Source organism: Bactrocera neohumeralis, chromosome 3 (genome assembly GCF_024586455.1).
Source record: "Bactrocera neohumeralis isolate Rockhampton chromosome 3, APGP_CSIRO_Bneo_wtdbg2-racon-allhic-juicebox.fasta_v2, whole genome shotgun sequence".
In the NCBI taxonomy this organism is placed as follows: domain Eukaryota; kingdom Metazoa; phylum Arthropoda; class Insecta; order Diptera; family Tephritidae; genus Bactrocera; species Bactrocera neohumeralis.
The window spans coordinates 57954435-57981133 of NC_065920.1; the positions used below are offsets into that span (position 1 = coordinate 57954435).

The 26699-nt window shown below is 37.6% G+C and overlaps 1 protein-coding gene across 1 annotated transcript; it reads right to left on the minus strand.

Annotated features, from left to right (window-relative positions):
• Window positions 1-738: 738 nt before the first annotated feature.
• LOC126753217 (glutamate receptor ionotropic, kainate 2) lies at window positions 739-26699 on the minus strand. The gene is made up of 14 exons (XM_050464468.1): window positions 26554-26699; window positions 26338-26484; window positions 19720-19782; window positions 8518-8727; window positions 8201-8412; window positions 7976-8134; window positions 7645-7803; window positions 3938-4212; window positions 3678-3867; window positions 3385-3608; window positions 3176-3313; window positions 1450-1880; window positions 1053-1315; window positions 739-978 (listed from the first exon to the last, which is right to left on the minus strand). The coding sequence occupies exons 1-14, from the start codon at window positions 26639-26641 to the stop codon at window positions 784-786; spliced, it is 2754 nt and encodes a 917-aa protein (XP_050320425.1). The 5' UTR covers window positions 26642-26699; the 3' UTR covers window positions 739-783.

A 26699-nucleotide genomic window follows, 5' to 3' on the forward strand; every position in this document is an offset into this window, starting at 1 on the left:
TTAGCAACAATTAAGTCGAAAGTTCTTTTTTTAAATGGTAGATCGTATGAAATATAGTGAAATCATCGCTCTCAACAAAGTCCACCTGTACTGTTCTTAGTCTTAGGAATATTAAACCATCGACTTCATATGGTTCACTACTGGACTATTGAGCCTCAGATCATCTCAGCAAGCGTTGAGCAATTATTTGCAACCGTTAAGTCACAAGGTCCTTCAGGTGCAGGATAAATCGATAAATCGTAAGCTCTCAACCTAGCGCACCTTCCAATGGTTATAAGAACTCTAATTGCGATCGAGACTCATGCAACAAAATACCAGATATCAGTTGCATGAGATAGAATCCTCTCAACACTTCCCCTCGAATGTCTCACCTTTGCCAGATCAAGGCGAAAACTCCACGGATCTCATACTTTTGGATATTCAGGTGAAATAGCGGTTATAGAAATAAGGCATCAAAGCGGATTTGTGAGAGGTTCAGTCCGCTTTGCCGATAAGTTAAACTATACCAACTTCAAGAGTATATTTTTCATCTGATTTCAAAAAGGAATGTATATATAAGTCTCAGTGCGAACTCGCCGCCATGTTGAGGAATTAGTCATGTAATATAATAGCCTATTGAGTTGAAATAATTTTCGCCATATAAATTTTAAATCAAAAAACGTCGGCTTAGAAATAGAAAAAGTATTTTATTATACATATATACAAAGTATATTATATAGACAAAATATATCCGCAACTAATTATAGACAACCCCCCATTCGAGATACCCACTATCAACCACAGTCAGTCGATACTTTTCTTAGATTTCTTTTTCTTCTTCTTCTTTTTTACAGTTGAAGTACTTGCGGCTTGATCAAATGATGAGTAACCTGTCGAAGTTGAGCCACGTCTCTCCGCATAAGTGCGCAAGGGTTTACGTGTCTGCCAGAAACGTAGAAAAAACTTCAGCTCTGCCTTCAGCACAACCATTGGTGGTACCTGTATGATATTTATAAAAGTAAATTATATAAAAATAAAGAAACAATATAAAATCGAATATGAAATAACATTACATTTTCTCGCACTATAATCTGTTCTACGTTCCATAGAAATTCTAATATGCCTATTAGCATAGAGACCAAAACGCCACCGACTAATACTATAAACAAACCACCGACCGATTCCATCGTATATTGTGAAACTTCTGCAGCAGCGTTAGGATCCGCATTGCAATTCGTCTCGTTTGTATTAAACCATTTACTTTTTATTTTATATAACATACCCTTTTCGCTTAGCTTTAATATGCCTACACTGAGGTTAGAACGAAATGGTGCATCTACGGAAATATGAAAAATAGAGAGGTTTAGCATGAGCGAGAAAGTGAGATCGAAAAATTAAGTAGAAAAATGTTGAGATACGACTCAAAGTATACATATGTATATACCAAATTTGTCTCTCCTTCTCACTTACTTAATGGTACTGCAATGGCGTAATGCTTCTCATTGAAGGGTTCACCAATCTGCTTCAACTCACAATTCCGATTCAAATAATATTGTAGCGCAGTAGTCTCCAAAAGATAAGCATAACGACCACCACTACGTTTTACACGTTCCACGCCCTCTTTATTGCTGGCAGTAAAAGCATCTGGTTTCATAGCGACCATCTTATTCCAAGCGACGCGAAAATCAGACTCATTCGAATCCGAAAACAGAAATGATGTGCTTCCACCTTTTAGCATACCGAATTGTATTTTATTCTGACCGACGAGATCGTGTAAACTCGATACCGAACTCTCCAATTTGGAGGCGGTAATGAAGGCAGCCAACTTAGCGATATAGGTCTGAGAGAATAGCAGTGAAAAAATCCACCAAAATGCGGTAAACATACGCATAGCTGGACCTCTAGAATGTAAATGAAAGAAAAAGAGAGATAATGGTGAAAGTTTTAAGTAGAAAGAAATATGTTAGTTAGCGAATATAAAAAGCACTAGTAAGCTCTGTCCTTCTGACAGCACTTTAGCAAGACAGGAGATTCTTTAGTCCCAAGGTGCATAGAGCTCTACGCAACGGTACAATCTGCAAGATAGTTTCTTGCGAGGCGATTTTTTTCTTAGCGTTAGACAAGTCTGAGCGCTTGGATCACAAGGGCATGTGTCATCCCTCCTTACTTAGACAACATCTCGACCATTTAAAGAGACTAAGTATTCGCGAATAGCAGCTCTGAGTGGAGATCGAATGGGAGTACTGCTCTTAGGGCGACGAAACCGTTGCTAACATGAAGGAGTGAAAGAGCCACTGATAGAACCATAGTCGTAAAAATTCGGCGTTGGCCCTTTCTAGGGACAATATGTAGGGAGAATATGGTGGAAATCTGCTAAAAAGCCACATGGATAGAGCATTCATATGCGGCGAAATCGCTAACACTAGCAAAGAAACCTGTGACCATGAGTCTATAAGGTTCTACAGTGGAATACCATAGCAAGAGCGCGAATTGCAGCTAGGTAGCCAAACTCGTGAAAGACTACGGTGATAAGTATGCTGAAGAGATATATAAGCAAGAAGAATGGTGCAATCGCACTAGAAGAATGGAAGTGAGCAGTGACGGCTTTTCCGCAGTTTTCTTGAAAATGCTACACTTCTATAAGGCGATAGTCTCTCGAGTGAGAGAGGTAATGCAGGGAGCCCTACAGAAAGCTACGTAAAAAGTAAATATTTCACTGCGCTCCAGGGCTTGAGGCGCTATCAGGAGGCGACTTTGGGAGTTATGGGTTCGAAAATTTGGTTATCAGGATCCTCCCAACAGATGCGCTCATCCTCCAGATGCGGCGGATAGTTCCGGAGGAGATGATCAAACAAGCATGGATAACGACGCGGTGCTATCGTTCATATCGAGTTTTGGGGGCGATTCGTCCATTGACGAATTCGTCTGCAGTCTATGACGACCACTCGAGAAGATGCGGGTCTAATATGATTTGGGCGCTTAACTAGCGCTTTTGGAGGGTAGTCTGAACCCCCTGATCCAGCGAAGGGTGTATAGTTTACTTTTTCTTGCTAATTTACTAAAGATACCAGTTTGGAAGTTTTTATAAATTTATCTCACAAAACATTGCTAGCATGACGTCACACAAACATTATGAAAGCTCGCATGAGCTTTCAAACCTTAAAAGCTTTATATTGCCATTTCGTATACAACTCACCTCGGTAGCAAATCACAACCTTGAGTTAATATCGAACCAACATTCAACCAAAGAGAATTACTCAAATTCCAAATATTCTCCAATTCACTAGGATTGGGCTCATGCGCAATAGCACTTATCCAATCTGGTTGAGAAAATCTTTTAAAGAAACGTATAAAAAACATTAAATTCCAGTTGGTTCAACCATAAAGCATATTCACCGCACTTACCGTCCTAGAACCACTAGAGCTAAGGCTGTTACCATTAAAGTAACCACCAGATAGATCCATACCGTCAAAGAAAATGGCGCGAAAAACCCAAAAAGCTTTTTAGGTGGTGGTGGTTCTTTGTAGAATAAAATACTAACGCCTAGTTGCATGAAAGGCACTGTAAAATCCACCACAGTTCGACGCGCCTGCGTAATTGTTAAGTCACAAATACCGATTTGAGCATTCTGTCAAATAAATAGGTATATTAAACAATATTTTTTTTTTATTATATTATATATGAATCGATTACTTACATTATCCATTAATTGTCGTATAATACCATTCCATTCATCAGTCCTCTTATCGTAGCTGCCGTAATTATTATCGGGCACTGGTTGGAATACGAAATCAAAATTACACTCTTCGGCCAATGCGTATATCAAATCTACGGCGTAACCTTCAAAGCGTTCATTGCCCTCATAATGCACCCCCTCGGGCTCTTTTCTATAAAAATTGATGCGGAAATGGATTCATGTTCAATTGAAAATAATATTTGTTTAAGTGGTGTACTTACCGCCACATAAAGTAAGGTTCGCCGACACGCGTCGACACTGTGTATTTTACACGCTTTGGCGTAAAATCGTCTCCCTCATTGTATTTTTGTTCTTTTATTGCCTTTGCCTCGACCAATTTTTCGTAAGAAACCAAACTTTGATTTTTGTTCCAAATGTGTGTAATACGTTCCAGCATTGGATTGTAAACTTCTAAATTGAATTCATCACGTCTTCGGTAAGCATTTATTTGCATCTTTTGTGTTTTATAGGGTGGTGTCACGTTACGTGCCGTAAGCTTAAAGAAATTAATATTTAAAGTAATATTAATTAATAATTATATTTTAAATGAAGTGAAAGCACTGAAAGAAATCTGAGCTTTGAAAATAAATTTATTTTCAGTCATACATTTATTATACCCAAGATTCCTCGTGAAAGCTTTGGCTGAAATGTACTCGCGTGCTTTTTGCAAAATGAAATCATTTTGTATACGTTGGTTACTTTTTATATTTCAGAATTCGAGAACAAAATCAAACTTAAATAATTGCTTTATAGTTTTTCAAAATATTCTCCATTGAGGTCTGCTATACACTTTTACATCCATTTGAACCAATTATCGAAGCAACTTCGCCATTCTGTTTGAGGTATCTCCAAACATGCCTTTGGAATGCATCAACCGCCTCTTCAGGTGTCGAAAAACGTTGACCTCTTAGTTTATTTTTTAAGTACGGACATAAAGAGAAATTGTTCGGTGCCAAGTGGAAACTACGCGATGGACGACTCATCAAGTCAACGTTTTGAGTGTTCAAAACTGCAGTTGATGTGTGATTCGTCTTCGGCGATGGGTTTCCTTAATTTCTAAAAAAAAACCACAATATTAAACAGCTGATTTGGTACGACCTTCAAGAAATTCGTATTGAGGTGATCTACGACTTCGATTAGTTAGATTACAACACTACTGTTGGCAAATCTTGAAATGTAAAGTGCAAACTATGTACGAGTATTACCATCCTCACGCCTTCAGCGATGGTAAAAAGTGTCCCCTCTATTAAGAAGCATGTGAAAGCATCAACAAATGAGAATCATGCAACTCAACCTGAATCACTGTGAGGCTCCACAAGATCTTCTTAAGCAGACGGTTTATGAGGAAAAGGTCGATGTAGCTATACTCAATGAACAATATAATAATACGAATTAAGCTGCCATGTGGGCTTGTGGAGGAAAAACGTGAAGCTCTGCAATCATGCGCCGGCATCGATCAATGAATGGCTCAAGGCAACAAACCTACAACTCGCTGGGTAAAAAACAGAAGCTCTGCTGATCACAAGTAGGAAAAAGTTCGAAGACATCAAACTAAACATCGACGGTCATATTATCATGACCCAGAAGTCGCTGAAGTACCTAGGAATACTGATAGATAATAGACTCAGCTACAAGGCATAGATCGAAAAGGTAAGTGAGAAAGCAGCACGTGTAATGGCGGCTCTGGAAAGGATAATGGCGTGCGCGATTAGCCAAGGTGAGCCAATCAATTCTGAGGTAGGCGGCATCCATAAAAGACGTATGCTAAGAAAGCGAAATTTGTAATGCGGCTCAATACTATTAGGGTCACGTGCGCATTTCGGAAGAGTACAAGCATGTATAAAGAAAATTCTACTTGTAGGCGAATTGCGGGCAATACGATCCGAACAGACCTATTGAATGCGACCCTGAATAAACGGAACGGTCTGATGTCTGAATGTTCAGTGGCGAACGAAGTCGAAGGTATCAAATGCCTTCTCAATATGCCTAGCCATATTACACCGGTGGAAACAGCGGAGTAAGCAGGCAAGTTAACAGAAAGGAAGTCGTTCACAAAATAAAGTGACGGCAATCCTATCCAATACATCGAGACAAGAAACAGAGCAGAACAATACAAAAACAGCAAGTCAATTCAGTGATGTAGCCAGAGACATGCGAGATGGATACAAATCGATATCAAATTGTCGAGTCTAGTTCTAATCTATATACTCGACAATCCGGCGGATATCCATCCGGAGTTTGACTCTTCGAAAACTCCCCGAGGCTTTTACTACGTCTATTGTGGCACTTTCGAGACCTCAAATTGAAGCTGACACCCGCCAAGGATATTCCAAGGAGACCCCAAAAAAAACTTATAAGGTGAATCAAACTGCAAAATAGAGCTATTCCTGGTACAGTTAACGGGAAGCTGATAAAGCAGGAGAAACCCAATGAAGCCAACAAATCAATATTAGTAGCCATATGCGAGGAATCGATAAAGGCTCTAACGAAAGCTGATTACAAAATAAGCTTCGGTATTCGCAAAGCTAGGATAAAGATAATTTAAGGCCGTAAAGCGGCTGACGAAGACGACGAAGAGATCGACCACGCTAGCCAGTTACTGAGGGATGTCGCAATAGAAGAACAAGAAGATGTTCTACAAGCTTAGATGCGGGCAGATTATTCTAAAGTATTCCAAAATTGCAACAGCGAATCGGACAATCCTCTTATATGAAAGTCGCATCGACATAAGCTTAATCCAAGAGCCCTGAGTGAAATAAAACACGACCAAAGGGTTAAAAAGCAGTAGTTACAACATTTAGGTTCCCTTGTTCCACTTACATCACCGCATATTCCTACGTGGCAAGGGTGGAAGAATAAACAGGTAACTTTGTCCAGTTTCTTCTTACATGGCGCACGACTAGAACGTACCACCAGGTTCTCTCTCAAGATTTACAAATAGTAACCAGTAAAGCGGATATTCCAAAAGGGCGTAGCGCCAAATCGAGGTACACACAAATCAGAGGAAGTCGTTTAGTAGGGGAGGAGAATTCAACCTCAATCTATACCGACAGTTCCAAAATGGACTGCGGAGTAGAAATAAAGGTATACTCCAACGATCTTGCCATCTCTGTCTTTCAATTTGCCTACCGAGTTTGGCCAGCATTTTCCAAGCGGAAATTCTAGATATAGAGAATGCCTGTGAACTTCTATTGAATTATTATGGGAGGATACAGAAAGCAAACATATACAAGGGGCGTTCCAAAGTAAACAGGACCTTAAAAAAAGCAGAATCGGCAAATTCAATTTATTTTATTCAAAACAGTCTCCTTCTGCTACAATAACGCACCAGTCGACATATAGATAGCGCCACCAGGGGGCGCTAGATTCAAAACGTCCTGTTTACTTTGGAACGCACCTTGTATTAGCAGCTGTAAGCCATTAGGAAATAAAGAAACGGTTTCTACTTTCTCTGAGATTGCTTAGATAGCCCGACACAAAATATTTTGAACCCATCAAGTACTAAACCTCGATTAGAAAAAGCTTAAAGCATCCATTGATAGCAAAATTATAAGGTCCTACGATAGTGTACCTATGAAGCTCACAAGTTTCATTGTAATATCCTCACAAGTTTTTCGAGAAAGCTTTAAACCGAAATGAAGTATCAAGCTTTTTGAAAGGAAAGCTTTATATTTCAAGGTTGATGTTGGAAGTATTTACCCAAAATCAATTTCGATGCTTTTATTTAAATGAAAGCTTTATAATTAATGCTAATTTAACATAATCACGACATACGTCGTAGATGCTTGCAACCGTAATGAAGTATAAGGCTTTCTTTCTGCCAATTTATCAAACTTACAAGTTTGACTGTGAAAGCTTTCTCTCGAAATTATATTTAACGCTTTTTAAACCGAAAGCTTCATATTTGCTGTCAATTCACTATACTCACAAGTTTCATCTGATCTAAAATTTTCACTCCGAAACGCCAAAAGCCACGCTCACAACGTACTCTAGGCTCTTGATAAGGTGAGCTGCGGATTTGATTTCGTATAGCGTTGAAAAATAACACCACAGCATCGTAAAGTAATCTAGCGCGGACAGTAATGATCTAAAATTGGAAATAGATTACAAGAATTTAAAATATTAAATTTCAGAGCACTGAAGTATCTATTAAATTAAATGAAAACCGAACATCGTATATGCACATATATAGAGAAGTGAAATCTTCCGTTCGGTTCGCATTAACTTAAAGCTAAAAGCTTTATGAAAGCATATTTTACCGGATCTCTTTCTACGTCCTCGAAAACATCCGCCTCGTCATGCACCGGCGGCGGCATATAGGCACGTACGCGTACCGCCACCATTTTTGCAATAAATTTCCGAGAATTTAAACTTCGTATAGTGCTGGTGTGTGTATCCAAACTAGTCAGAAACCATTGCTAAGATAGTATGAAAATGCTTTTATATAAAATATTTAATCATCTTTCTATTTCTTTTAGACTCACATTAAATTGTCCAGTCATGTTATAATATATCGATGCGTTAAGCACTTCGGTAATTATATCGGCCGGGCAATCCAACACGACATTTTTCTCACGCGTACTACTCACGAGTTTCCAGAGTACACGATAATCATCACCACGATTGAAACGCCACAGTTTTATGCCAGCTTTATGCACTTGCCGCCAGCCGAATATCAGTTCCATGCGGCCCAAACCTATAAATCGGCAATAGATCAATATTTAAGTACTGTTATTTGACTAACTGATAGCCAGCGCAAAATTGTGAAAGGGCTGAAGTTCACTGGTACGATCTCACTCACTTCGACTATTCTCATAAACGATCGTAAAGGACTTCCAGTCCAATTGTTTCATGTGTAAAATATCTAAAAATGCCGTAGCCAGCATATTTTCGGCAGGTGCCACATTAACTGTCAACTTGTGATTACGTGCATGTATATAGAAGTTCTCTTCATGCCAATCGAACTGTAAATGTGGAATGCCCGTGGTATTACAAATGACCTCAACGATATCTGCGAAACGAAAAGAAAACATGCAATGTTTAGAAAAAGGTAAAAAAGCATGCAATGTTTAGAAAAATACAAACAAAAAACAATGATGAAATAAAATAGAAAGTATAGTATATAGAGAGCAGCAAATACAGAGAGCACATCTAATGAGCATATCACTTCTCATTCATTCTTGATTTCATTCATAGACAAATGTATGTATCATATATACACGTTTTTATTTACAAACACTAAGTGTCGTTGACTCGTACTTTCTATTACGAATCCTCAGATCAAAATAAAACTGATGAGAGTATTCGAAAAATTTTGGCATTTCATTGCGCAAGCGCCATTGGCTACAGCATAGTCACACTTTTTGCAAACCTCTGCCATTTCGAAAATACTAACAATGTGTTTTCTTATTTAGAAAAAGAGTGGGAAGAGGAAAATACAAAGAGAATTATATCCTCTCTGATTAAATTTAGAAATCGAAATTCCATACTTTTAGTGCTCTTTTATTGTGGTACAAAGTTAATATCCCAATAGGAAAACAACTTAAGAAATATATAGTATACTTACTATATGACATAAATATTGTACATATATACATACTTGTATGTGTAAAGACTACTAAAGTAAGTACTGTTGCACACATGGATTCCTAATAGTATATATTCCAATTAGAACATTTTAATACGAGCTAATGATTTATTCATTTATAACCTACAAAACGTTTTAGACATAACACTATACACAAGTAGAGATACATTGGTAGAAAACTGTTGGGTGTTAAGCACACCGTCGTTCTCTGCTCATAGGTATATCTATTTCTTCATTAGATCAGAAGCAAAGATCAGGCAAGAGGTTAGAAGAAATCTCAGGAATACAAACTGGAATCTCTATAGGCAGATACTATTAGACAAGAGACTTAGATCTTGCGTGTATAACTCACATGAACAGCTCGAAAGGGGCGACTGAAGCACAAAATGTTAGTGGAACAAGGAGCTTGGGTCTTGCAGATGCAAAGTACGGGAATGCTTCAACCGAGCCAAGCTGGCAGAAAGCGAGAACTGTTGGAACGACGATAAAGATCTTTTGAGGGACTACAAGAGGTTAGTGTGCAGGACAAAGCGAGAATCCCGAAAGAACTTTTGTAGTGGCTTTGAAAAGACCAACGAGGGAGCGATACTTAAGAAACTATTATCCAAAAGCTCCTCCCCCACCGGTCTAATTCGCAAACGTAGAGGAGAGTGGACGGTCAACTGCCTGGACTCATTAGAAGACTTAGTCAGTGTGTAATTTACGGAGAATAAAAAAGAATGTGCAATCCGATCATTCCACTCATACAAATCTTTCGGTACGGACGGAGTCATTCCAGCAATGCTAGAGAATGCGCTCTGTCAATCCGTGCCGTGACTAAAGGCGATTTTTAGGGAATGCGTGAAGTTCAGCTTTGTGCCACACTCATGGAGAGAGGCTAGATAAGTTTTCATAACGGGTGCAGGTAGAAACCCAACCCAATTAACTCGAAAGAGTTTAGTCCCATAAGCTTAACTTTCTTCCTGCTGAAAATGCTAGAGAAAATCATGGACGTGCACATTAGGGCCGCAGTGCCTAGAAGCTAATCGCAACGTTGAATCAGAGACCTCTTGATCTCTAGAAGGATAAGAGCAGAATGGAATTACGCTAGAATGACCAAGGAATTCTGGTATCTCCGCTTTTATGAATATTAGTGGTGAATTTGCTGCTAAGAAACTTGGGCGGCAAAGCTCCTAAGATAGTGACATATGCGGACCTCATTGCAGCAAGACATAAGGTGCACTTATGCCGCATTGGCAAGACTACGCTGTAAGCATCTGGGGTCACCACGGTATGATACACTGGAAGAACAATCGATAGTGAGGCCGCAGAGTCTGTTAAAATTCCCGTCAAGTATAGGCATCTTAACGGATGACTACCCCTCGTAGACCTAGTAACTAAACTCCATACCAGATGGAGACGCAAAGGACTAAAACTGGTCTATGCTTGGCTCATTGGCTTACCAGACTAACCTAACTTAAGAAACAACAAAATAATTCCTACAGACTAAATATTTTAAAACGCAATACAATATAAGCTTGGAGTTATACACTTAAAAAAACACAGGCAGTCATTTGCTTGAAAGGGCTCTCTCGATCAATCGTATCGAGCCTTTTTTGAGTGATCGACAAATTGTGTGGGATCCAACGTGAAAAAAAAACAAAACAATAAAATATTCATGCAATATTGTATATATGCTCCCACTAATGCCTATAGTTCTCTTCATCTAACGATAGGTCACATGGTCTTGCAATATCAATTTGTGCACAGCATCAATAGTTTCTGGAACAATAACGGATTTTGGATAACCTTCATGTAATTCCTATTGGAGGGATCTACGACCTCGAATAAATTCACCGTGCTATCAATAAGCACTGGTACTTGATGGAGCTTTATCCACGTCGAAAGTTGTGAAAAATAATCACGCGAAAATCGACGCGATTTAATGCTATTTTAAAGTCGAAAAGAATATTTTAAGTTATCGTTAACAACACAAATAGCGCTCGTATGAGTACATATGTATACCAACAAAAATGTCAAACTTTCTAAGTTGAGAGATCCAGGTTGCAACACTAGGCTTGACAATCTCCGAAATTTCAAAGACAACAATAGGTCTTTGAGATACAATTCCTAAAGACTTGGACGTAGGATTTTTTCGATTACAACTATTTGTAAAAACAAGACACAGTTTATAGCGATCCTCCAACTTTGCGATACCACTTGTGTAGTAATAATAAGCCTCAGCTTCGGCAATCACATCTTCATTCCACGAAAATTTCTTCCCAGCAATTATTCTATTGATATCTGATAACAGGAAATAGTCGCTGGTGGCCAGATCTGGAGAATACGGTGGATGTGAAAACAATTTAAAGCCCAATTCATGGATTTTTCCTCCGTTTTCACTCACTTGTGACACGGTGCAATGTCTTGGTGAAACAGCACTACCTTTTTCTTCAAATGAACGGTCCAATAGCGCTATTTAATAGGCGCGGTTCATGTCAAACTTATACATGCGCCTTGGGAAGGTTAAGGCTTACTAAAAATCATAAGGATTTAATTCTAAATTTCTCGATAAAAAGTGAAAAATCGTAATATCAGAAATATTTTCAATTTATTAAAATAATCCAAATATCCTCTCAAAATAAAATTAAATAGCTTGGCAAAACATTTCACCAAAATAAATTCACTAAAATTGTTAAGTGTTATTTTCAATTACAAAGTCGTACCTCAGCTAGACACATACATATGCACTTATGTGGGATATGTTAATTAATTGTAAGTGCAAATATTCAGACGTCATCAGGAACGTATTGTTCTGTCAGTCGCATTTGATCGAACGTCTCAACAATCGGTGATGGATGTGCGATAGTGTTATTTTCATTAATTTAAAGTAGCTGACCTTAATGTAAGGTTACGCAAATTACTTTTGTTTATTATTCAAATGTATTTACAAGTTTATTATTATGCAATTTGTTATAGGCAACACCAGCATTCTTTGGTTAATTGAAATCTCATGGCCTTATGGCGGTTTGCTAATAAAACGGATTTTCACAAGCACTTGATTTTCATATAATTTTTGGTTTATTATAATAATTTACAATAATAATTTTTACGAATAAACTATGAATCGAATGCTATCACCTACATATATGTTACTCATACGCCTTGACGTCTCTGACTAAATTAATTAGTATTGTAGTGGTATTAACATACAAAAATTCGGTAAATTAATCTGAAATTATGCAAATGTGCGTTTCGCACCAAAAAGCTATTTATGTATTGGAACCGGCGATATCGGGCTACTACAGCATATAGCTGTCATACAAACTCAACGAACAAAATCAAGCTTTTGTATAGCAAACTTTTTTGTTTGAGAAATTAGCTGCACAAAATTTGGCATAGATTATTGCTCTAGACACGGCTATAATTTTCCAAGAAATTATACAGTTCGGATCACTATAACATATAGCTGCCATACAAACTCAAATCAAAATCAAGTTCTTGTATAGAAAACTTTTTAATTTGTAAAGATATTGACGAAATTTTGCATAGATTATTATTCAATACACAGCTATAATTTTTCTGGAAATTGTTCAGATTGGATCACTATAGCATATAGCTGTCGTGCAAACTGTCCTATCGAAATCAAGTCCTGGTAGGGAAAACTTTTTTATTTGAAAAGATATCTTCACAAAATTTTGCGTAGATTATTGTTTCAAAAACGGCTACAATTTTCCAAGAAATTATACAGATCGGATCACAATAACATATAGCTGCCATACAAACTCATCGAACAAAATCAAACTCTTGTATAGAAAACTTTTTAATTTGTAAAAATATCTTGACGAAATTTTGCATAGATTATTATTCGAGACACGGCTACAATTTTCCAAAAAAAATGTTTAGATCGGATCACTATAACATATAGCTGCCATACAAACTCATCGAACAAAATCAAGCTCTTGTATAAAAACCTTTGTTGTTTTATAAACTATCTTCACAAAATTTGGCATAGGTTATTGTTTCAAAAACGGCTATAATTTTCCAAGAAATTGTTCAGATCGGACAACTATAACCTATAGCTGCCATGCAAACTGACCGACCACAATAGACACTATCACGATATTTTTACAACCTGCACTTACAGCTATAAATGACATTATAGCTTCGATGCGGCGAAGCTTACGTTTTTTCTTGTTTTGCTTATTAAATGATTTCATTATAATTTTTGAATACAAATATTGAAGCATATGCAATCACATAAATGTTACTCATACGCCATGACGTCTGTGAATAAATTTACTTTCAGCTACTAGTTTAGATGCAATATAACTCAGAAAAAACTAAAACTAAATAAATTGTAGTTTACATTTACTTTTAGAATTTTTTTATATATAACGTATTTTATAAATCTCTTATCTATGCCCTACAAATCCACACACAATTTATTTCTTAATCAAAACTCATTAATCTGATTAATTTCTTGCTGCCACCATAGATCACTGTATTTATAAATCAAAAATTAAACAATCTAACACACAAAAAACATATTTCATATACTTAATATACATATGTATATATGTATGTTTTATGCGCACACACGCATATTTCACCCAAATATTCAATAGCTAAGCATGACCGAAAACTAAAATAACATCAATATTGTTTTCCATGTCCGTTATGCAACAACAAGTTTAAACATCGCTCATAAAAAAATTACAAATGAGCTTATTGAATATTCATGTTTTCATATTCTCCATGAATAAATACAGCAAATGAGGCAATCGAACCATAAGACGAGCCATAAAATGCGATGACTTTTGTTTATGAACTAACAAGTGAATGTGCACAAAAATATAATACACAAATATAGGCAAGGTACAGGGTGGTTCGTAGACAAATATCTTTTGAATTCTTAATTTTTGCAGTTTTAGAAAATGAAAGTATTTGGATTATCGTATGATGTAAAGAAAAAAAGTTTAATTTTCACAGCGTGATATTCGCCTTCAAACAAAGCATTACTTTAACTCCTTGATGATGATGCTGGGTCATACCGATCATTCATAAAAAAATGTACTTTTCAGAGTGGAGAATAAACTCTCGCAACAGAGTACAACACATTATTCTTATATTTTTCTTCTATTGTCAATATGAGCGCAATCAAACCACAAACACGCCTAGATTAGATTAATAAATAAAGATTGCACCGCGATCTAAATTCTGTTATGCCCTCTCTCAAGTCAGAACGACTCACCTAGCACCAGCAAATTGATAAATTCCAATATACTGCTCAGTGCTAGTGAGGCGATGTGATCCAAAGGCCTTTTTCCTGCGCCTACAGACTGCTGTGCAATCAATCAGCAGGTGTTATGGAAGTCACAGAATTGGCAATTCGCACAAAAAGCTAGGCTCATGTTATATAACTGCTTCCGGAGCTTACAATGGCCAGTGTAGATGGCGACAAGTGGTCTGAATTAACCCTTGGGAGGTTGATTACATAGTTAAACCTTTTAAGATTGTAGCCAACCATTAGAAACTAGGATATGCGCATACTTAGCAGTTGTTGCCAATACCTTTCCCTACCTATTGCCTCTTCCTTGCAGCTTCTCTATGGGATGAGAAACCACCGCAATGAAAAGTTCGGGTCTTACCATATTGGATGATGCTGCGGACCGTGCAAGCTCATCAGCCAGTTCATTCCCGGCTATAACTTTGTGACCTGGCAGCCAAATAAGGTGCACTACGTTACGATCTGATAGTTTGTTCGGTCGGTTTATACACTCCTGTACCAATAGCGTTTTGATATCGTACGCAAAGATCGTTTTGACTACCGCTTAATATAACCATACGTTTGTAGCGATAATTGTGTTAGAGGTTTATCTCTACGCACCGACTTATAGCAAAGACCTTAGCTTGGATTATGTTCAGAAAACTACTCAAAGGTATGGAGAGTTTGGTGCGTGAGAAGTAGCTCGAGAGCAGAACCGTTCCATTCAGGCTTACTGCTGAGGGTAACCTTGAACTTCCTAGTGAAGTTTACACTTTTGGTATCACTATCACTTGGGAGAAGTGCTAGTGAAATTTCTCCACTTAGGTCCCTCATGCGTTGGGAAGAGATTACTTTACCTCTGCCGAACCCTTCTATTGTCATTTAGAGCACTGTGTGTTTGGTAACCTGACCGATTACTAGGTGCAGCAGATTCAGAAAGACACGCAGACTCTAGCGAGTCGTTACAACATAAGTGCTGTTGTTGCTTCCACCAAGTGGAATCCAGTGTGAGACCAAGATATTTGATCATATTAGTCATCTCTATCTCTCTGCCCACAAAGATTATGTTCCTGAGGCCAGGCAGAGACCTGCGTCTCGTAAACGGGACGACGGTCGTCTTCAAGGGGTTGACGTGCAACACCTCCGCACCGTTCTTTGGCTAGGCCTAGTCCTTCTAGGTATTCCCAATCGAACCAAAAATTTCCAAAGCCCTCGATCGGTGGACCACAGAGCCTATGGCTGACTTTAAGCTGAAAATATAGAATTGGGTAAATACTCCCCCTATGCACCATATACACTCAAATTAGAATTTTAAATTACTACCTCATGAGAAATTTGATCTTAGTTTCAATTTAGAAGCTATTAATTGACTTACATGGTAATTTCATACGAAATGAAAATAATGTATTAGATTGTCAAATATCTCCCATCCGCCTTTTTGTCTTTTGAATTTCGCGGCTATGTATCAAGCTCAGAGCTCGTATCTATCAATACTATACATCTTTGAAAGGTCTTCACATAACCTATAAAACGACGCTATGCATGATTAGTTTGGATATTGCGTTCAACATTTATAGACGTGCAAACATGGAGTTCACTAACGCCGAAATTCGCGCTATTTTAAAGTTTTCCTTCGTTCCGTGAGATTAATGGTGTTTTGGGGGATGGTACTCTATCACTTCGAACTGCGGAGGAATGGTTTCGACGATTCAGAGCGGGTGAAACCGACACCATGGATAAGCCAGCCGACGAATACCGATCAAATCATAGAAAACATCGAGTTAAACCGGCATGTGGAGTCTCGTGACATCGCCCAGAATATGGGAGTTAGTCACCAAACCATTTAAACCATTTGCAGAAGGCTGGATACACAAAAAAGCTTGACGTTTGGATACCGCATGATTTGACGCAAAAAAACCTTCTGCAATGAATCAACGCCTGCGATATGCTACTGAAACGGAACGAACTCGACCCATTTTTGAAGCGGATGGTGACTGGCGATGAAAAATGGATCTCATACGACAATATCAAGCCTAAATTGTCGTGGTCGTAGACCGGTGAATCGTCCCAAACAGTGGCCAAGACGGGATTGACGGCCAGGAAGGTTTTGCTGTGTGTTTGGTGGGATTCATCCACTATGAGCTGCTCCCATATGGCCAGACGCTTAATTCCACCATCTACTGCGAACAACTGGATCGCTTGAAACAGCAATCGACCAGAAGCGTCCAGAATTGGCCAACAGGAAGGGTGTAGTGTTGCACCAAGACAACGCCAAACCACACATTTCGTTGATGACTCGTCAGAAGCTGCGGAAGCTCGGATGGGAGGTTTTATCGCATCCAGCATATAGCCCGGACATAGTGTCAAGTGATTACCACCTCTTCCTGACCATGGCGAACGCCCTTGTTGGTGTAAAGTTGAACTCAAAAGAGAGATTTGAATTAAATCTGATCACTGATCCGAACACTTTTTATAAAGCATTGAATAAAGAGCAAAAAAGCGGAAGGGAGATATTTGACAACCTATTATTCAAGAGCGAGGGGATTTTCGGTATCTGTACTTTAGGAAAATATCTGAAGACAAAAAAACTATTTAAGCCTTGTTTAGCTAATTTAATTAAGAAAGATATAGACTTTTTTATCCCTGTGTCTCTTAAATTAATGCATAATATATCAAGAATATTGTGTGATGCAAATAAATCGATCAATATCCAGTTCTTGTACGGAAACCTTTTTATTTGTGAAGGGTATTATGGCTTCAGAGCAACCGAAGTTAACCTTTTTTTCAGTTGCTTCAGCACCGTTAAAATAAGCACTGTGAAAAACTTTCTTCCGGGACGATTCAGAGTAATTGCTGCTGCGGCCACATCTTTTAATATTTCTTAATGAAAATTTAACCGAAAATTCTTCAATTATCATACTATAATCATCATTGATCTTTAAAAATATATTTCAACTTTTTCATAAAAAAAATTATAAAAATGTGCCTTATTTTACACGTACTGCTCCCCTCTTAATAAGAAATTCAGTCCGATAGGTAAGAGATCAATTAAAAAGTCCCCTGCCTGATACATAGATGGCGCTACTAGAATTAAATCTATATGATTTTTAGTTAGTCATAACTTACAGAAGTCCAATCGACAGTCATACGAGTGGACGCCACAAGACGAACCCGCTCCAAATGCGTAGAAAAACGCAACAGTCAGCTAGTAAGTTCTGTATTTCGGATGCAAATGGAATGATTTTTATTGACTAGCTTGAAAAATGAAGCTAAAAACGGGAACGTCTGTTACATAGTGTTATTGGACCGTGTGAAGGATGAAATCCCCGAAAATCGACCGCATTTGAAGGCAAAGGAAGTGCTGCTTCACCAAGACAATGCACCGTGTTACAAGACAGTGAAAGTATTGGCAAAAATCCATGAATTGGGCTTTGAATTACTTTCGCATCCATTATATTCTCCAGATGTGGCCCCCAGCGACTGTTTCTTGTTCTCAGATCTGAAAATAATGCTCACTTGGATGTAATTTTCTTCGAATGAAAAAGCGATCGCCGAAACAGAAGCCTCTTTTGAAGCACAGGACAAATCATTCCACCAAAATGGTACCAAAAGTTAAAGGGTCGCTATATCACCCTTGAAGGGAACTATGCTGAATGAAAAAAATTGTTTTGCCAAAAAAATGTGTAATATGCTAAAGTGGTGCGAAATTGGTGGTTCCAACAAGTCAATCGCTTTTGGGTAAAAAAGGACGTATGTAAAATATCTGTCGACGAACCGATGTGCATGGCTATATCGAGTTATGTCGTCAAGCTGTATACCAAAAATTTTATATTTTAGGTTTCCGACAGGAGTTACAGACTTGACGGCCAGCTTAAGGGTTACATGAGTTTACGGGTTTCTAAAATCGACATTTTTTATTTCCTTATTAAATACTACAACATCTCAAGAATATTAACCTAAATTTTCCATTTAATCCGAGTAATACTTTCAGAGATACAGCTTTGAGAACTTGTGCACTAGAAGTTAGCTAGGCTAAGGACGCCTTCTTCAAACACGTTTTTCTCCAAACTGTGTTTTTGATTGGTTGATTGGCAAGATTTCTCGGGAACTGCTCAACCGATCTTCATAAAATTTTACCCAGCTCTTTGAGATACAATTCTTAAAGACTTGGACGCAGGATTTTTTCCATTACTACTTGACAAAACAAATATAGCGAAATTTTAACTGAAATTTTCAGTGTTTTTGTAAAAATGTTCTAAGTTCTATTTTAAGGTTTTTAACTAAAATACGCATTTTTTCATTTTAGCTGAAGCTGTAAGGAGTTATCTTACCAACGCGTGCGCAATTTGTTTTGCGAGGGAATACCGAAAATGGCGTCGCAGTGTACGAGTTTAAAATATTTTTTCTAAAACTTTCAGAATTTCTTTTTTAATAGTGTATGTTTGTAACAATAAAAAAAATTTAATAATTCTGTTTTTTTACCCGAGGAAACCCATGTGAACCCTTAATACTTGTAAACTTGTTTTAGGCTATACACATTTATTCATAATTGTTTTTTTTTTACTTTAGAACCACCCATTTTATTTGAACGTAAAATAGTAAATGTTTCAAAGTAAGAAATGCAAAACATTCATAAACACAAGCATTAATTGTGTTTACTTTAGTGATATTAAGTGGCATAATAAGCTTTTATTGAAAGTGAAATAATACGAAGAGACGTCAGATAGTTCATATTTGTTTATCTATTAATAAAACTTAGCTAGCATGGAAACTAAAAACTTTCAAACTATATTCTTAGCATTTACAATATTTTTAGTACACACAACAAAGCCACACACGTGTCGCTTATTAGTGGAGATTAAAAATAAACCAAACAAAAAGCGTGAACGGAAAATTCCCACAAATAACAAAAAAGTGCAAATAAATAAGGAAAAATATTTTACAAACTTTTGGAGCCTTCGTATTTCAAATATATTAGTTATGTTAATGAAACGAATTTTTGAAACAAAGTAAAAGCAAATCAATTATTATGACGACACAAAAGCATGAAATGGCGATACACATGTAATGGATTATGTATGCATAGGAAACTTTTGTGATATTTTTAAAAATACTTATGCAGGCCTGTTTCGCAGAAAACCAATGTTTCTGTCAAAGTCAACACTTACCACTACTCGCCTTCGCACTTGGGCCAAATATAGCGGCGACGCCATTGTCGATCAACTCGCATGCTGGAAAGAAATGACAAGATTTAATATACTACGGAAATGTAAAAAATTTTCTAAAGATATTTTATATAATAGGTTGTCAAAAAAGTCTTGCGGTATTTTCGCTAGTTGGCGCTGAAAGCGCGTAGTTCTAGTTTTATTCGTCGCATCGGGTCATGCTATACCTTTTTGGAAAGCTCATTTCACGCGCTAACACGTGTTTGATTGATTGTCGTTTCTTTTAAGTCGTTCGTGAGTTATAGCGTCGCAAACATGGAGCAAAGTAAAGAGAAAATACGGCATATTTTACAGTACTACTACGATAAAGGCAAAAATGCATCTCAAGCCGCCAATAAAATTTGTGCAGTTTATGGACCCGATACAGTTTCCATTTTCACCGCACAACGATGGTTTCAACGTTTTCGTTCTGGTGAAGAGGTGGTCGAAGATGCGCCACGCTCCGGAAGGCCTGTCGTCGAAAATTGCGATAAAATCGCTGAATTGGTCGAAAGACACCGGCAATGTAGCAGCCGTAGCATCGGTCAAGAGCTGGGCATGAGTCATCAAAAATTAATTTCAATTTCAAAAAAAAAAAAAAAAAATTCAATAAAAATACCGCAAGACTTTTTTGACAGCCCATTATTATTAAAGAAAGGAATTTCGTAATCTTTCCCCCAGTTCAATGGATGTATATTTTGAAAACGAGTCAAATACGATCAGAGCACCACCTAGCGGATAGCTTTTTAGTGCGAAATAGTTCGCATACATTATTTTATAATCGTCATACGTAAACTAAATAAAGTTTCACCTAAATTGTTGCAAACAGCAGAACGAGTTAATTATACTCGTATGTTATGTGATGACTATAACACACAAACGAAATAATTATCAACCAAAATTGAGTTAAGGAGTTATAAACTGTTTAAGAAGCTTTTAGCAAGTTACCTCGATCATCGAAAGAAACAGCTGTACCCTTTAATAATTCTCTCCTTTTTATACTCTCGCAACAAAGTTGCTAAGGAGAGTATTATAGTTATGTTCACATAACGGTTGTTTGTAAGTCCTAAAACTAAAAGAGTCAGATATAGGGTTATATATACCAAAGTGATCAGGGTGACGAGTAAGTCGAAATCCGGATGTCGTCTGTCCGTCCGTCCGTCTGTCCGTCCGTCCGTCCGTCCGTCTGTCCGTCCGTCCGTGCAAGCTGTAACTTGAGTAAAACTTGAGATATCATGATGAAACTTGGTACACGCTTGGCTCCATAAGAAGGTTAAGTTCGAAGATACGCAAAATCGGCCCACTGCCACGCCCACAAAATGGCGGAAACCGAAAAACCTATAAAGTGTCATAACTAAGCCATAAATAAAGATATTAAAGTGAAATTTACCATAAAGGATCGCATTAGGGCCAGGGGAATATTCGGACGCAATTTTTTCAAACATTATGAAGGGAAAACGTGGCCCAATGGCCCATACTAAGTTTTTAAGTACATATCTCGGAAACTACTAATCAATGTATTTCAAGAGAACTCTACAGATCGTTTTCTTCATGTTTTTCCATATACAGTTCAAAAATGGAAGAAATCGGATAATAACCACGCCCACCTCCCATACAAAGGTTATGTTGAAAATCACTAAAAGTGCGTTAACCGAGAAGAAATTTGCAAAGTGGAGACCCAGGCTATATATATAAAATATATATATATATGGGCGTGGCCTCGCCCACTTATGGACCAAAAACCATATCTCAGGAACTGCTAGACCGATTTCAATGAAATTCGGTATATAATATTTTCTTAACACCCTGATGACATGTGCGAAATATGGGTGAAATCGGTTCACAACCACGCCTTCTTCCAATATAACGCTATTTTGAATTCCATCTGATGCCTTTTCTGTATAATACGAGTATATACATTAGGAACCAATGATGATAGCGGAATAAAACTTTACAAAAATACGGTATTTGAAAAATATGTAAATGACGTATAATGAAATCTCGATTATCACTTTATCATGCGAGAGTATAAAATTTTCGGTGACACCCGAACTTAGCCCTTCCTTACTTGTTTCATATAACGGGTGATCCAAGGTCGAAGACTTACACTTGAACAACGTTTACAAATCGTTCAATTTCGCTACGAAAATTCACATTATGTAAAGAATGTATTTCACGCGCTTCACTCAACTTATGTTCAACATAATTGGCCTACTGAGCGTACTATTGGCAACACCATCACCCAGTTTGAAACTCAGTATTCATTCTTGGATAATATTCGACCAAATAAACCAAGTCCAAGCAGTGAAGAAAATCGAAGTCGCAGCTGAGAGTGTACACGAAGACCGTGGAGAATCGGTTCGGCGCCGTTCGCACCAACTCAGACTGACGTATATAACAACTTGGCGCATTTTACATTGACATCTTCGACATTACTTCGCTTTATGAGCTCTTGAAAAGTTCCAAGAAAATCCGACTACCAAATAATGGCTCAATGGGTATGTAAAGAAGCAAAATTATCACATTGGGGACGAAGAGTAACCAGAAGGAATTCATGAGCTGCGATTTCATCCAGAAGCAATAAAAATAACGATTTGGTTTGAGTTGTGGGCCAGTGGAATAATCGAAACATATTTCTTCAAACATTACGAAGGTGAAAACATAGCCGTCAATGGCGACCATTACCGCACCATAATAACCGACTATTAAAACGCCACTTCGCACACATCGCATCAATCAATGTATTTTTTAAGAGAATACTTCGGTGAGCAGATAATTTCATGTTTTGGGTCGGTCGGGGATATGTAAAGTATAAAGTCTATGCGAACAATCCCACTTCGATTCAGGCTTGATTCAGGCCTTGGAGCAGAACACCACACGCGTCATTCGACAGTTATCAGTCGAAATGCTCGAACGGGTCACAGAAAATTGAACTCATTGGATGGACCATCTGAGACGTAGCCGCCGTCAACATTTGAAAGAGATAATATTCAAAAAGTAAATGTCGAAGAATGCACTTTCGAATGAAAATAAACAATCTCCATTAAATTTGAAGATTCTTTGTTTTTTCTTAAAAAAAAAGTAGGGAACCACGAAATGGATCACCCTTTATATGGCGTGTATGTTTTGGGGTCTCCGGCATCCCTTTTGATGTTACAAACTTCGTCGTAAAATTTATACACCCTATACCGAATATAAATGTATTAACGGCAAAGTGTATACCAGCAATGAACGAGCTCAAAACGAACATTCGTCCAAAATCATCACTCTACCATTCAGACGATTTAGCGAAATACCTCTTTTTGCTGTGAGCTTCATATAAATTCGGCTACATTCCTGTTGCATTCAAAAATAGTATAAATGAATTGTAAGAACCAAATGAAGTATGGTGAGTTTCGTTACAAAATATAAAAAAGATTTATACATATTTGAGTGGCATAAAACCTTCAGTGAAGGTCGTGCATCAACTCAACTTATTTTGGTCACATTTTTTAGATGTGAAGCATGTCAATGCTTGATTCGTACCAAAAGTTTGAAATATTTTGTAAACTCAATGTTGAGTAGAAGTCGCAAAAGAGATCCTTGACAATGCAAATGAGGACTCTACTTTTTTCAAATGCATCGTTACTGGTGACTAATTTTGGGTTTATGAATATGACGTTAAAAGTTTCCAACAATCTAGTAAATATCAAAGGTAAGACAAAACGGAGAAAACAAAATTTTAACCTTATAACAAACCTATGAAAACCTATCTGATTGACTTGTGTTCTATTTCGATTGGAAACACACACAGTTCTCAGCTAGGAGATTTATGTAAAGTTAAAATTAGATATATTGTCAAAGACAATGTACATGCCAACATGCCACATGACAAAACTCAGTTTATATACTATTTTAAGATTAGCAACTAATTTCTTCACCTCCTAAAATTCCATAAGGAACTGACAAAAAGAATGTAATATACCTATACCGCTTCTTAGAGTACTCAAACTATCCAAGGCACAGCCGCTGCTATCGATTATGATGAGTGTTTTCTTAGACGGACGACTTTAACTGAGGCAAGAACTTTTTCGGAATTGGTCTTTTTCATAGCGGTTACATTATTTATACTCAGCCCCTCATTTCATAATTGACTTACTCCGAAACGATGCATCGCGTTCAATATTCAGTCGACATAATCGAGCGACAGAGTCGGTAATTCGAGCTACAATGGAACGCTTTATATACATGTTTACTCTGGTGGATAATGGGAATCCTCATAGACGCCATAAAATGCGCACCGAAGACGATGATAAGAGTCTTCACGTCCGCAAAAACTTTTCCCATGTACTTTATGGAAGATTTTGCGGAAAGAGCTTGGTTTACGGGCTTACAAACTCCAACCCATGCAAGAATTGAAGCCAAACAATCAACAAGAGCGTCGCACGTTCGATGAATGACCTACGATTCCGATTTTCACAATAAAATTTTGTTCACCGATGAAGGTCACTTTTGGTATGTTGTAGAATTTTAATGAGGACCACCTTTGGTTCCAACAATCAATCTATTTAAGGAAAGTTTTGGTGAGCACATTATCTCACGTCTTGGCCCTGTGATCCCCAATATTGCTTTAATACCACTGAACTATTTGTTGTGGGGTTATGTGAAGTCGTGTGTCTACGCAGATAAGCATGAGGTTGGAAGGAAATATTCGGCGGGTTTTTGCTGACGTTCGGCTACAAGTAGTGGTCGAAAATTGAGCCTCTCGGTAGGAATTTACTCGAACAGTCACGACGGTCATTTTTCCGAAGTACTTTTGCCAACATAATGGCATATTATATCTCTATTATAATATGCCATTATGTTGGAAAAATTAGTATTACTAAATTAATGTTCATAGGAAAATGTTCTTTGAACATTAAATTATATGCCAGAAACGATTTTGTCTAAATTCACTAAAACTTTCTTTGACATTAGGGTAGCCTAACAAATCCGTTTGAAGGCGAACTAAAGTGAAAAGGCTAAACATCCCCTCCACAGGGTTATGCGCTGGGTTTGGGACTCGCCACGTAAAAAACAGTACCAATGAAAACTAAACGACAAAACTGCGGAGTATTTGTAGAAAAGATTCTCTCTGAACCATGTTATGTAGACATCCAAATCCAAAGGGTATGAAAAAATATTTTCTCTGATCCAAAAATTTTTACAATTAATTAAATAAGAACGACTTTCATCCAAAAATATTATATATACATATATCTACATCCTGAACAGGGGTTTGTAACACCCAGAAGGAAATGTCAGAGATGCTATTAAATAGACCACATATAGTAGATCAGCGCGATGACCTGAGTTGATTTAATCATACCCGTCTATTTATATGTGGTTAAACTAGTACCACGGTTTCTAAGATATCGCTCTAAAATTTTGCATACGAGATTGTTTTTTATCATTCGAAAGAACATTTTTTGGTATGTAGTTTTTGAAGATTATCTCTTTCAAATATTGGCCGCGACTAAGTCCAATTTCCGATTGACTCGTTCGAGCATTTTGACTGGTAATTGGCGAATGACACGCATGATGTTTTGTTCGCATAGACTTTAGACTTTACATCTCCCGACAGGAAAAGCCTAATGGTGTGATATCACACGATATCGGCCAATCGATCATAAGCTTCAATTTCAGGCAACAAATAGTCTGTTATCATAGCGCGCTAACGATCGGGATAGAAGTTTACGTTCTCACCGACATCATTTTCGTAGAAATATGAACGAAGGACCGATGATCAAACCGTTGTTCTTTCTGTATGAAATGGTAGTCTTGAATCTCTTCAGGTTTCTCCTCATCCCATGCGGCAATTTTGCTTGTTTACATACCCATTCAGCTAAAAATAGGCCTCTTCGCCTAACAAAATTTGGTTCGAAAACGTCGGACCTTCCTAGAACTTTTCAAGAGCCCAGAGAGGAAGCAATATCGTTTGGGAAGGTTGAGCGGCTTCAGTTCTTGCACAAGCTGTATTTTGTAAGCTTTCAATTTAAGATACCGATGTACCAAGTTGTTCAATACGTCAGTTCGAGTTGCTGCGAATGGCGCCGAGCCGACTCTCCACCAACTTCCGGCTCACTCTCAGCTACGGCTGCTATATTTTCTTCACTGCATACTGGACGTGGGCTATTCGGTCGAATATTATGCCAAACTGAATGCTGGGTCACCCATAGACCACGTCCCGTGTTGCGAATAATACGCTTAGTAGACCGATTATCAGAACGTGAATTTTCAAAATAAAGTTATACGATTTTTAACGTTGTTCAGGCGTAAGTCTCTTTCCATGATGAAATTCCAGACAATACTGAACAAAAATAACATGACAGCTTGACACGATTCACACGTGATCCGCCAAAAAAAGGCTATTGAAAAAGTACCTATGCTTGGATCACCAGAATCAAGTGCTTTTATGGAACACTTTTTCATTTGACGATGTCTGGTCAATCAACCAAATTTCTTATAAGAAATATTTTGTATTTGAGAAGAGTATTATAGCTTCGGTGCAACCGAATTTAACGTTTTTCTTTATCTCATCAAAACTTTGTCATATCCACTTACCAAACTCCTGCAATGTAAGACTATCGTCCTCGCTTACAAAATGCTTTAATGGCTCTAAGCGTACATCCAGCTCAAGTGTATTAATATCACGTATGGCCGTTTCGAAAGCGCGCACCAACTCCAGTTCATTGTTGAAAAATATCACACCTATACATATGTACATGTATGTATATAATATTATAGAAAAACACAAGAATTTACACAACAAAAACATACCAACTTTCACAACTTGAAAATCCTTAGTGAACTGCGCAGTTTGTGTGAAAAACACAAAAGGAAGTAAAACATAAAGTGACACTCTCATTTTCACTACGCGCGCAACCTAACCTCAAAAATTTTATGCATAAAGATCAGCACTTAGA

What these genes read in the sequence shown, in the direction of transcription:
- LOC126753217 (XM_050464468.1), bottom strand. Translation starts at nt 26,641, where the DNA reads ATGAGAGTGTCACTTTATGTTTTACTTCCTTTTGTGTTTTTCACACAA. An exon ending in TCTTACATTGCAGGAGTTTG is followed by an intron (nt 19,783 to 26,337) that starts GTAAGTGGATAT and finishes ATTTCTTTCCAG; the next exon opens with CATGCGAGTTGATCGACAAT. An exon ending in TTTTAGATCAGATGAAACTT is followed by an intron (nt 4,213 to 7,644) that starts GTGAGTATAGTG and finishes AATTTCTTTAAG; the next exon opens with CTTACGGCACGTAACGTGAC.